Source organism: Triturus cristatus, chromosome 10 (assembly GCF_964204655.1).
Source record: "Triturus cristatus chromosome 10, aTriCri1.1, whole genome shotgun sequence".
Lineage (NCBI taxonomy): Eukaryota > Metazoa > Chordata > Amphibia > Caudata > Salamandridae > Triturus > Triturus cristatus.
In genome coordinates, this window is record NC_140593.1 from 254,265,743 (window position 1) to 254,278,761 (window position 13,019).

Here is a 13,019-nt window from a genome sequence, read left to right on the forward strand (position 1 = left end):
TGGCATCGGAGTGCCCCATCCTCTTCGAAACCCGCGGCCCCTGGGCCTGCCTCTGTCTAAAAAAGGGGGTGGGTGTTGGTAAGACTGAGGATATTGATAATAGGGCTGGTACGTAGGGTAGGTCTGGGCGGAGGTACCTTCTCCTGATTCTGAGTCAGATGAAGAAGTGGAGAAGGTTACAAATTTGGTACGGGATCTGCCTCTATATTGTAAATTGAGGTTACTTGGATTATTGTTTTTGAAGAAATCCTCTTTTAGATACGGATACACCCACTCTAGTTTGTAGTTCTTGATGTCTTTCACTACTTTAGAAGTTTTCAAATTAACTGTGTGGGTTTTGAAATCCGCCAATGTTTTTTCGATAGTTTCTAACAGTGATTTTGCATCTGTTATAGTTGTATCGTCTCCAATTTCTTCTTCTAATCTCTTAATTTCCTTAAATTCCTCTTCACTAATCCTTAAGGCAGTTTGGATAGATAACACAATCCAATCCCGGGAACACTTAGTTCCTACCCCACTAAAATCAACCAAGTAAGTTTTGTCATTTATGAAAATCACAGGAATATTTTTTACCTGCAAGCCTGCAGGTATGGTGTTGGATTTTAGATATTCCAGTAATACTTGTGCATGTAGTTGCGTCCTAGTGTTCTTTTTTCTAAGTTGGATCAACCGTTCACCTTTGTCTGAACTCAGGTTGGTTAATCCAGCAGTATCTACTCCCAAAAGTGATGGTATCTGCTTCAATTTGTTAATGTCCTCCTCTGAATAACTCACCATATAGGGCTCGGACATCCTCAACAATAATGGCTAAAACACAGCACAAATCATACATCAACATTCACTAACAAAAAAAGTGACATATAACAATTTTAACAAAGAAGAAGGAAATCTGTCTCTCAATTGCAAAACGTCGTACCTGTGAAAACAAGTGTATAACTTATTCTCCACATCCAATGTGTTATAATTTGAAACGAACCTCACACTTAACAAAGTGTAACTAAACTGGTCAAGAACAACAGGGCTATACCCAAATCACCCTATGATACCTGGGTATAAGGGACAATATATATATATAGAAAGGGAGTATCACGGAAAAAATACGTACAATTATTCATAGAGAGAGCACATTTAATTACCCTTTCAAAATTATTAAATAATAATAGCATACATCTGGCATCATTTACAGTATATCACAAGGAAACAGGCGTTTATACAAAGAAAGGTACAGACACATATATCACATACCATCAATACAATATATAACAACAAACAATTAACCCAAACAAAAACATTTTTATGAGAGTGTCCCCTTAAGAGGTATCAGGCGGACCACTCGGAGGTAGTCAAACTGAATAATGGGGAACACAAGCAATGTGGGCAAATATAACCCGAACTTTGTTACATGTGTCCCAGCGGCAGTCTGTAAATCACTGAAACTCAAGTGACTCCTCCATTCAATATCTGTCGACGTGACCACGTTTCAGCCACAGTGAACTTCAGGCCTCTTCAGGACAGGGGTTAAATGGCAACTAAAAAAATGTATATATATATATATGAGGGGGGTTTACCATTAAAATATTTACAATGATGTGGAACTAAGGGTGGTTACCAAGTCGTGCGCACAAGCCCAGTAGCTAACAAAAGAACAGATGACACCCTGTGTGCCAACGTGATTTATAAAGAGAAGAAAGGGATAAATATTAGTCATGCAACGCAAGGTGCCTGGGAATATCTAATAACAACCCTAACCCTAGTGTGAACAGACATTAATAAAGTGCAGACAAAACTTCCAATAAAATCTCTTATATAGCCACCATCCTGGCGTGCTGTATATATGTGCCCAATAAGAAACCTTATATCCCTGCTCATACAGAACATAGATACACTCACATGTATCTTCCAAATTTAGATCCAAAAATAAGCTCACTCGCAATCAATGGGAGCGTTCTGTAATAGAGGTCATAACATATTGTATGTATTTTAAACTGTTCTTTCTTTCTTCCGTTTTCTTTCTTTCTTTCTTTCTTTCTTTCTTTCTTTCTTTCTTTCTTTCTTTCTTTCTTTCGATTGCTTTCTTTCTTTCTTTCTCTCTCTTTCTTTTTCTTCTTTCTTTTTCTTTCTTCAGTTCTTTTTTTTGTTTCTTTCTTTCATTCTTGCCTTCTTTCCAGTTTCTTTTTCTTTTCTTCTTTCTTTCCTTTGCTATTCTCTTCTCTTTCCTTCTTTCTCTTTCGTAATTTATTTTGCACATTCTCTTTCTCTTTCCCTTCTCTTTCCTTCTTGTTTTCATCTTTTCTTTTCTTTTATTCTTGCAGCCAAGAACTACTTTTTAAGTAGTTCCCTTCAGCGCCATTGAGAACTATGGTAATGGGAATGTTTTTGCCTGCAGCAATTTTTTTTTAGATTTATCAGGACATGACATTTCCCCAAACAATAAAGATTTGCAAAAAACATGGCAAAACAAAACAAGAATTGCACAGTAGGCTGGCAGACAACTCTAGACTTATTGGCTTTGCTGTTCTAGTAATGTTTGTCCAAGGGTGACCAAGGCCCTTTTGCACACTTTTCTCTGTAATTTCTTGGGGGTGTCCAGTTTCACCTGGTTAAACACGTTGACGATATACATTCAAAGCAAGCAGGACGATCAGAGACATGAAAATATGAAGCTCCCTGGCCATCTAACCTGCTGAGATCAGTTAACGGGGGTCCTTGAAGCCATTGTTGTCTGCACCCCTTAGGTAGCTCCTTCTAAGTGGGATTCATGATTAGGTTTTGAATAACCTAATCGATACTGCCACTGCGCTTGCTCTATTTATAGACTGGTGTTATAGTTTGGTCCAATATATTGGAAACATTTGTAATCATTTCAATGACTAAATAGTTTCATATCATACAGGAGTTGTTCAATGACTGTTTATTTTTGTTTTTTGAAAAATCACCGGGTTTTTTTTTAGAAAAAAGAGAAACAACATATTTTAACTTGCCCCCCCCCCCCCACCCCCCACTCACCATATTCTCACTAGTGATGGTTTTCACATGGTCACGTTTGGAGCACTAATAGAATATTTAGCATGATTATATTTCGATGTTTCCTTCTATGAAAATATATACTTAATTAAGACTGGCGGTGCTCTCAGATATGCTAACCTTCCAAAGATAAAACCACACATGGATAAAAAAAAATGTAACTATATATGCAATAAATTGATGTGCATTGCATAAATGTGAATGAAAAGTAAATAGAGGGAAAGGCATTTTTCTTGTATACATCCATCTTTTTTTCTCCAGATCCAACTGCATCTTGCAGGTTGCCCTCCAGGCAGTTGCAGAACCTCTCATCTCATGCTCGATTTGACTGCAACTGACTGGGTCTGCAACAATGTTCTCATTCAGATGTGGGCATTCCTTGAGATGAGTTTGAATTTTTTTCTTATAGTCTGGTCTTCTACGTCAGGGGATTCATCCTCTACCTCTGGTGCATGGGTTTAGTGAGAGTAAGTAAGTTCCCTTGGCAAAAGTGCTGCACTCTTTGAATTTCAAAGCACTTTATTGATTTTCATAAGATAGGTACATAGAGTAATACAATTTCTGGGTTAGAACATATATATATAAAGCAAAAATATAATATGTCCAAAAGCATACAAAAGGTTATTATTCCTATGAGGGTATCAAGATGCTAACAAGTGATCAATAGTGAGAGAAAAAAAGAGAAACCGAAAGAAGAAAAAGGAAAGAAGAAAGAGGAGAAGGAAAAGGTAAACAACGATTAGACTAGCGATGTACTATCATCCTGGCTTTCTATGCAGTTGTGGGCACAAGAGCAGTTCTACTCAGTAATGGAACTGCTTCGATCTTGACACAGTTTCAAAGAAGGAGATTTGAATCCGTGAGATTAGGAAGGTTTGGGCGGGGCTCATAATAAGAAATGTCTGTCTGATAAAAGAGCACTTCACCTCTAACCCTTGACCTCCACTGAGGGCATGTATCAACTCAAAAAAACTCACTGCCGTGATTGGACGGGCTGTGGTGTGGGATGCATGCTTTTTTATGAGGCAAAGTCCGTTTTTTTTTTTGCAAAGCTGCTTTCGCCACAATTGGCCGATTACTGCTAAGTGGACAATGCAGCATATCAAATGTCCATTTTGTGTTAGTAATACATATGAACCATTAATTACATTATAAATTATAAAAGAATGCCAAAACAGATCACATTTATTAATATGTAATAATTTGCCTTTGCTGATACGTGCATACATTAATAAAACAGAACAAGCCAGGACAAGAAATTGTGCAATATGAGGCAACACCACATTCGTTCCACTGACTAAATTCACAATTTTTAATGCATACGTTCATGCCATGAGGGTCACTGCAACTCATAAAATGACCGGTGGCGTTTCCTGTGTGACATTGTAGAACATGTTTGTCATGGCCATGGTAACGGGGGTTAACCGGGTTTTTCTTTCGCTTTGTGAGGTGCTCTTGCTACTGTAAACGGAAAACCTCCGGATATTCCAGTAATTACGAAAATGTCTGAGTTTCATGCTCTGCGCGTGGAAGTTGCATAAAGCAGGAAATTCAGTATTACGTGCGCTTAGGGCCTGCAGGTCTGACTTCCGGCCACCTGAGGTGCGTGTGCCCTCCTTCCTGCCTGAGAGCTCTCCCATTGAAGGACAGCAGTCACAGTGTCGCCCACTGTGTATTACATTCTGCTGAGCTGGAGGCCTGCTATTCCCTGCAGACTCCATGTCTCAGCAGAAAGCACTTTCACTGCAGTGCCGGTAAGGGATATTTATAGGACACACTACAGTGTTCTCCCTTAGGCCTAATAAATACATCCAGTATGGGGAAGTTATGACTCTGCAACGCTGCTTCATTGTCCTGACTTCGGGACCTTGTAAGCCAAGCTCAACAGGGTAAGTGTAGCGCGGCAGAGGCCTGGTGATGACAGGGCCTAAACAGCACTAACAATTAGGACACACCACACAGTAAGCTACAGTCTGGCGGGAAGACCCCGAGTGGTCTCTCGCCGTTTACTATATCTCCTCGGGTCGAGCCCGCTCTGAGGAGTGCATGCGGGATACATTGTATAGGAGAGCCCGGGTGGCTCTCTAAATCCCTCCTTTTCTTTAGTGTCTGTTCACTACAGTCCGCATGTCATGGGGATGTGCATACGAAGTCCTTCAATCTTTGGCTGGGTGCAGGGTTCAGCCGAAGACCATACTTCTGGCTCCAGGAGCTGGAACTGGCCACTGCATCTGGCCACTGCATCTGCCTGGGTGTTTGGGGGGGCTCAGTCACCATGTCTCGGTTGGGCCTTTGATTGTCAGTCAAAGCTTGGCCGCTTCTGGCCTGTGAGTGTCCTGGTGGGGAGGTCACCGTCCTTGGTGAGCTGGCAGGAGTGTGACATGGAGCCTCTCCCAGATCTTCGGTCTCCTCCGAGTTGATGTTCGACCCATAGGCTCTCTTGAAACATGATATGTTCCGGGTGACCACTTGCTGTCCTCTCTGCGCTGTGACCATGGTTACTTGCAACTTGACAATGGTCTACTCTTCCGGTTCGTATGGTGTTCTGAATTTCCAGTCGGAGTGTCTGTCTTTAACTACAACGCTGTCTCCCACTTTCAGCTGTGGTTCTTTTGCTCCTCTGGTGGCGCTGGCCTTCTGGTTGGTCATAATCCTCCTAGCTTGCGTGGCTACGTGGTCCTTCTCCTGGAGGTTTCCATGCTGAACCAGTTGGAATGCTGTCCCTTGGGGCTCTTTTGAAGAGCTGATGGGATGGGGCACACTGGGTAGTGCTGTGGGGCATTTGCCGGTATGCATTTAGAAAGTGGTTGAGTGCCAACTCGCCGTCCTCCCCTTGATCCACTGCGATGCGCAGAACTTAGTTGAGGGTTCGCATGAAGTGTTCTACTTCCCCGCTAGCTTGGGGCCACAGAGGGGTGATCTTTCTGTGGCAAATTGCCTTGCTCTCCAGATAATCATGGAATTTGTGGCCTTGAAACAGAGGTCCGTTGTCTGAGCGGATTTCATCCGGAAGGCCTATGAGGGCAAAAATCTTGTCCAGGATTTTCTTGATGTGCATGAACGCGGTCGATGCGAGCACTTCTACAACTGGGAACTTTGAGAATGAGTCAACGAGCACCAGCGTGTGGCGGCCATCGGGGAAACTCCCGAAGTCAATGCTGACCTTGGACCATGGGAGTTCGCTTGGCTCTTCGGTGATGAGGGGGGCTTGTGCCGGGTCGCCGCCTGTGATGGTGCATGAGTGACATTGCCGCACCATGTCTTCTACCCTACCACCCTTCTACACATGTCTTCAATCTTGTTTCGCAGCCAAGCTTTGGATTTCGCCATCCCTTGATGTCCCATGTGTGCCAGCTGGATGATGCGATCTTGCAGCGCCTTAGGGATCACAATGACATGCCCTCTCAGGACTACTCCATGCTCTCCTTTGCTCATCTCATGTCGGATCTGCTAGAGCTGTTGCCGAGCATGGCTGTCTTCTGCCTGGAGCGACTGGGCCCCATCCAGGAAGTGGGTCCACCCGTGGGTTCAGTAGAGCGTGTTTCACCCTGGCTAGCGTCTCGTCCTCAATCATTGCCTGGCCGATCTCCTCCAACGTCATGGCTTTTGGGCATGCATCGTATGAGACCATCTTCATGAATGCCTCATATTATGCTACATCCTGTGGCAGGGCTTGAGCGACAGACGGCTCGGGGTGCTGTGAGAGGTAGTCTTCTGGGTTATGAGCTCCCGGACGGAATACAACCTTGAAGTTGTACGGCTGAAACTGAATGGCTCACCTTTCGATTCTGGGAGGCGCTAGTCTTGATGATCCTGCAAAGAGTGGGATCGCAGTTTGTGGTTCGTCACTACCTGGAACTCCTACCCGTACAGATAGAGATGAAAATGCTGGCATGCCCATTTTATTGCCAGGGCTTCCCTTTTGATCTGGGCATATCTGGTCTTGGTGTCTGACAGTACCCGGCTGGCTTAGGCGACTGGTTTCCATGTTTCCTGGTCATGTTCCTGTAGGAGGACTGCTCCAAGGCCCACAGGGCTGGCATCCACCACCAACTCTGTGCGTTGCCCGGGTGAAAGTAGGCCATCACCGTCTTGTCCACGAGGGCTGTTTTGATGGTATTAAATGCTGTGTTGGCAGCTACGGTACACTCCCACTGGCGGTCACTGCAGGTAAAGGCGCGGAGTGGCTCCAACAGAGAGGCCAGGTTCGGAATGAACCTGCCACAGTAGGTAGCCCTGTCGAGGAAACTGCGGACTTCCATGGGGGTCTTCGGTGTGCTCGCCGCCCGGATGGCAATTGCTTTCTTGGGATCCATCCTTAACCCATCTCTGGTGAAGATGTATCTGAAGAAGTCGACTGATTCCTTGTAAAAGGAACACTTGGCTCTGTGAAGGGTCAGCCCGCAGTCTTGCAGCCGCTGGAGTGTGGCTCGGAGGTGGGTGTGGTGCACTTCCAAGGTGTTCAAGAACACCAGGATGTCGTTGCTCAGATTGATGACGCCCTGCAGGCAGGACAGTGCTTCCTGGATGGCATTCTGGAAGACCTTGGCTGCAGAGGACACCCCGAAGCTCACACTCTCCGAGCCTCCGCCTGTTGTCCTGCAATTCTGCCGGCTCACTCGAGCGCGCGGCGCCATTCCATTCCGTCCTGACCCTCTCCACAGGTACCCTTTGTCCTCCTAGCGCCCTCCTATCGTGAATTCCGGTCCCGGCCGGGACCTGCCCGAAAATCCCTTGATTCCTCCGCACTTCGCCTGCAGCCACGGCCGCATGACTCCCTCCATATCTGTAACATGGTAACTGTTACCTGGACTTCTCCATAAAGACCTATTTAGGTCATCGCGCCCTCGCGCCCTCGCCGCTTACAACCACAGGTCGCTTCCGCAATTTACATCGCTAACTTCCCAGGCATTTCTGTTATCGCTTTGTCCTGAAGAGATCCCACTATTGTCAAGGGGATCGAAACGTCGTCGACTTCCATCTCTAAACTCTATATTATTTGTTATCCGAATGTTTGAGTATGAGACGCCGATCTGACTTTTTTTGCCCTCTTCTGCTCTGTTTTGCCTTTCTGCTTGTTTTTCTGCCCTCTGTTTTGTCTTTTCTGCTCATTTTTCTGCCCTCTGTTTTGCTCTCCTCTGCTCTGTTTTGCCTTTTCTGCTAGTTTTACTGCCCTCTGTTTTGCCCTCTTCTGTTCTGTTTTTGACCATTCTGCTAGTTTTTCTGCCCTCTATTTTGCCATTTCTGCTCGCTTGTCTGCCCTCTGTTTTTTTTTTCTCTGTCCTTTGTTTGGCCTTTTCTGCCCTCTGTTTTGCCCTCTTCTGATCTGTTTTGCCTTGTCTGCTCATTTTCTGCCCTTTGTTTTGCCATTTTCTGTTCTGTTTTTGCCCTTTCTGCTAGTTTTTCTGCCCTCTGTTTTGCCTTTTCTGCCCTTTGTTTTGCCATCTTCTGTTCTGTTTTTGCCCATTCTGCTAGTTTTTCTGCCCTCTATTTTGCCATTTCTGCTCGCTTGTCTGTCCTCTGTTTTTTTTGTCTGCCCTTTGTTTGGCATTTTCTGCCCCCCGTTTTGCCCTCTTCTGATCGGTTTTGCCTTGTCTGCTCATTTTCTGCCCTTTGTTTTGCCATTTTCTTTTCTGCTTTTGCCCTTTCTGCTAGTTTTTCTGCCCTCTGTTTTGCCTTTTCTGCTCGATTTTCTGCCCTCTGTTTTGTTTCTCTGCCCTTTGTTTGGCCTTTTCTGCCCACTGTTTTGCCATCTTCTGCTCTGGTTTGTCATTGCTGCTCATTTTCTGCCCTCTGTTTTGCCTTGCCTGCTCATTTTTCTGCCCGCTGTTTTGCCTTTTTCTACTTGTTTCTTCCCTCTTCCAACAGTTTCCTCAAGACCTGGCTTTTCAACTGACACCTCACACCACAGCACCCAGACACTCCCAGGGGTGGCAGTGCTGCACTCCACAAATGCTGATTGATTGTGCCCTGCAGATCTGAATCCCTCTATTCACAATGGGTTGCAAATTGTAGCCAACCTAGCTAATATTCATTAGGTAGGCTGTTTGGTGACCCACTGTGAATAGAAGCTTTGCGATGTGACCTATTAGTAAATAAGTTGCATCACAAATGACATTTCCCTTCACAGACCACACCTTCCTGGTTAGAATAGGAATGCTACATGGGGTCCAAAATGCTGTATCCTCCTTTGGTCCACCGACCAATGATGTCAACAGACAGTTCAGGTCTTAGGTAAAATTAACAGATGAGTAGTTCTTGCCCCGTTTCAACCCTGTGTGACCCCCCTGGCTACATACAGATTTGACAAGCAGAAGCTAGTTCCAAAGGTGTATGTTACATGTTGTGCTCATTCAGTGTTTAAACTGTAAAAAAAAAACTAGAGTTCAAAAGCCTAAGGGTTTTCCTAAAAGCATTCCACAGGTGCTGCTGCATGCTGAGGGAGTAGGGGGGACCCAAAAAAGATAACCCCGTCCTAATTCTACTGCATACCTTTTATTCCACCCTACATTAACTGTCTCTGTATTTCTCTCTTACATGTTCTTTCACCTCCATTCTTTCTCTCTCTGTCTCTGCTTTTCTATCTTTCTCTTCCTCCTTTATTCTCCTTTTCCGTCTTTATCTCTCTTGGTCTGGGACAAAGTCTGATGATGAAAAATGCTCCCCAGTCCCCAAAAATGTGTGTTGTTACCACATATGCAACCCTGTCACAAATTAAGCACTCTGATTGGGCACGTATTTCAAAATCTAAGCCATTCTTCAATTACTGCTGCACATGGTGTAAGATAAAGCACCGCAACATGGTAAACATCCAAATCTGTCTGAATGAAATGCCCCGCTAACTTCTATAGGGGGCATGCCCTGAACACTGTTTCCGAGTGCCGATGCATATTTGATAAAAACTAGTTTGCTCGAGGACGCTTTTGCACGTCTGACTGAAATAAAGTTAGACTTAAGAAACCACACATTAAAAGAATGTAAGCTATGAAAGAACATTGGATTCACATGCACACCGGAGGCACCCGTCCCAAGCAGGGCATGCAGTTGGAACCTCGGGGACTGCCCGAAGCGGTATTTCGTACTACACAATGGCACACTGTCAAGAGTTTAAAAAAAATAATGAAATGGCGAACGTACACACAGCCCGCTCCATACCGGAGAGGAGTCTCCCAGCTGAGGCTTCTGCTCCGACCGCACCTTGATGAAGGTGACCGCCCCCACGGCCACGCTGGACACCCCCAGCCCTATCTCCAGCACCGAGAGCGCCAGGAGACTGCCGATGACCTGGCCGCTGGTGCACATCCTCCCGCGGGCATCATCCCTCTCAGTTCCGGCAAAAGAAACCAAACACGCCTCGCAGGTTGCGTCTTCTGTCTCCAGCCCTCTGTAAAGTTTTATTTCTGAGTCAGCGGCAGAGCGTACTAAAGGCGAGTTGATTTCAGAATATCTGAGCCTCGCCCGTATGTTCCAATAGCTTATTTTGTTGCAGCGCGCTCACCGTATTATAATAAGTGGCCGGTGCCCTCGCTGGAAGCCTCACTGTGTGCGGAGCTGGGCAGAGTTTTCCTGCCGCTGTCCAAGTGCTGATGTCATTCCAGCGCGCGCCAGGCTCGAGCAGGGCGGGTGACTTCAATTCAGCAGCAGTATCTGCTGGCCCGGAGGCACAGAGACTACAGGAGACTAGTCCCCACGTAAGCTCGAGAGGATGTTCGTGGATGCCCGCAGGCAACCGCGTAGGAAGCACCCGCAGTGGCCCTCGTGATACGTTCAGAATTGCCCTGCCTGTGCCCATAAGCCAGGACGCCCATTAGTTCTGCAGTTCTGAAAAGGGGATTTGATAAGGCTCCTCTGCAGAGACAAAAGTGGATTTAGCGAAGTATCTGCACGCGCCGCTCTGGCACTATCTACATTGCTGCACTTTGCCTCGCGCCGGCTATTCGCTCAGCAACTTTGTTGGTGGGAGTGACCGGTAAAACCGTCACGGGAGAATTTTACTCATAGTGGATGGTGAAATGGAAAATTCGGCATGGAGTTGGCAGAACTGGATGCCCTCAAGGGCTCACGTTTTGGAAAAGGAAAGTACTACTCATCCTCACGTGCCGTTCGAAGGCAGTTGAGAGAAAGATGGGAAACGTGGCGTGGACTCTGCCATAGCCATATTCAGTCACCACGTAGAGAACGAGTTTGCTCGCGTGACTTCCGGAGGCAGCCACAGCAAACTGATAAATGCATTCCAATACTCTCTTTAATTTGAAGACAGCACGTCACTTCTGTCTCGGGTGATTTATGTATTTCCCCATAAAAGCAGGGGGAGCGGGCTGAATGCCTTTGCGGTAAGTTATTATAAGGGAACGCCGGGTGGAGGCGGTTGATTATCTGTGAAGCCTCATGGAGAAAATGAAGAACCCGATGGATCATTTGTCACAGAAGAGTAAGTGGCGGGAATCAAAGTCATCTATCGGCTGAGACGTGGGTAAGAGGGAGAGAAAACCAAGCCAGAGTTCTACTGGAAATATCCCCTGAACAGAAACGTTTTAAGGCATGGGCAAAGTGGGCTCTGGCCCCAGATTTCAGAGGCCCCTCTGATAGAGCCAGCTCTGTTCTGAAAAGTCTTGCCCTAATGACCTTGAATAATTCTTCAACAAATTATTTTAAATACCATTTTCCTTCAATTTATTTTCAATGTGTGTGATATGTGCCACTCTATTTCAGACATTTTGCAGAAAAACGTGTTGATGTTTTGAGCAACATCCATATAAAAAATGTCTTTTAGATCAAAACAGGAACACTCATTGGAGAAATGGGAGGGGGGCACTGATATTATTTGCAATATTATCAGTGAGCTGCTGCTGTGCTACATTATTAAACACACGTCACTATCAGAATTTGGAACAATGTGCCTGTGCACCGTCGGTGATATGGCCAAAGAGGGCATGAAAGAGGTGAAACTGGATCATAAATCCAAAGCTGCTCCAAACAGGGGCCCTGAAATATGTTTCGCCCAGGGCCCACACAATCCTTAAGACGCCCCTGCCCCTGAAGACAACTATTGGCTCCCCCACTTTATTTCAGGGCCTGAGGGTATTAAACAAGGAGTCTGCAGATTAATTATGTTTTTAAGAGAGGCAACGGGATCTAGACAGAATCACAGCTGTTAAACTGAAAATGATTGGCTGGCGCATATCCTCTTAAGCCCTCCCAGACGTGCGAGTCGTCCTTGTCCCTCCTGGCCGACCTGACCCCCTCCTACTTATAGAAAACACTGAAACCACTTAAGGTTCAAATCAGCCGTAGTTTATTACATCTCACACAACACATGGTTTATCATAAACATCTTACTTGCTATTGTAACTATGAACCGTAATTGGACAATATTTCACAGTCATTGTTCCTGCTGCTACTTTACCAGCACAACTTTCCCCAGCTCTGCGTGATGGCCCCTTAGCAGGTGTCTAGGGTTTGCGGCTTCTAGGTTTCCCTTGCTACTGTGTGGGTGGTCATCAGGTCCGCCCGGGCCACATGTGCCGTGTCCACCTGAACCTGACCCTTGCTGACCAATCGCCTGGTCCCAGTGTCCCTGCCATATGGCATCCCCAGGACACTAGCGAATCACGTGCTCTCAGTGCCCTATCTGTGAGGCATCCAAAGGACACTGTTTAGCCACTCATTTTACTGGGCTACTGATCTTTTTGTGTTTGCCTTTGCGTGCTTTTTTCGCTGCCCTGTCTCCCAATTCCATTGCAGCTACGATGCATGCATTCTGGTGTGGGTGTGTGGGCTTTCTTGTGCAGAGGTAAATTGTGAATTAGGGTCCCTGTGCCCTTGCTTATAACCTCTTGTCTCTTTTCCACTCCCCTGCTACCGCACTGGGTGATTAACAGCGCGTCAATCACTGGCATGCATTTTCGCGGGCTTTTCCTCCCGCTCCTGCTGACCCCCTCCCTTGGTAGGTGTTCATCGCGGGCACTTATGTGGTCCATCTTTGCCTTCCCAGT

The 13,019-nt window shown here is 45.9% G+C and overlaps 1 protein-coding gene across 2 annotated transcripts in view; it reads right to left on the bottom strand.

Annotated features, from left to right (window-relative positions):
- TMEM196 (transmembrane protein 196) overlaps positions 1-10,968 on the bottom strand; it is a 445,343-nt gene extending 434,375 nt beyond the window's left edge. Inside the window, exon 1 of one of the 2 annotated variants that reach the window (XM_085630035.1) lies at positions 10,180-10,968. In XM_085630035.1, the coding sequence (XP_085486161.1) occupies positions 10,180-10,326 (147 nt within the window). In that variant the 5' untranslated portion in view covers positions 10,327-10,968. Of the gene's footprint in view, positions 1-10,161 lie in introns of both variants that reach the window. The other variant, XM_085630034.1, reaches the window with a different exon arrangement.
- Between the last annotated feature and the right edge of the window lie 2,051 nt (positions 10,969-13,019).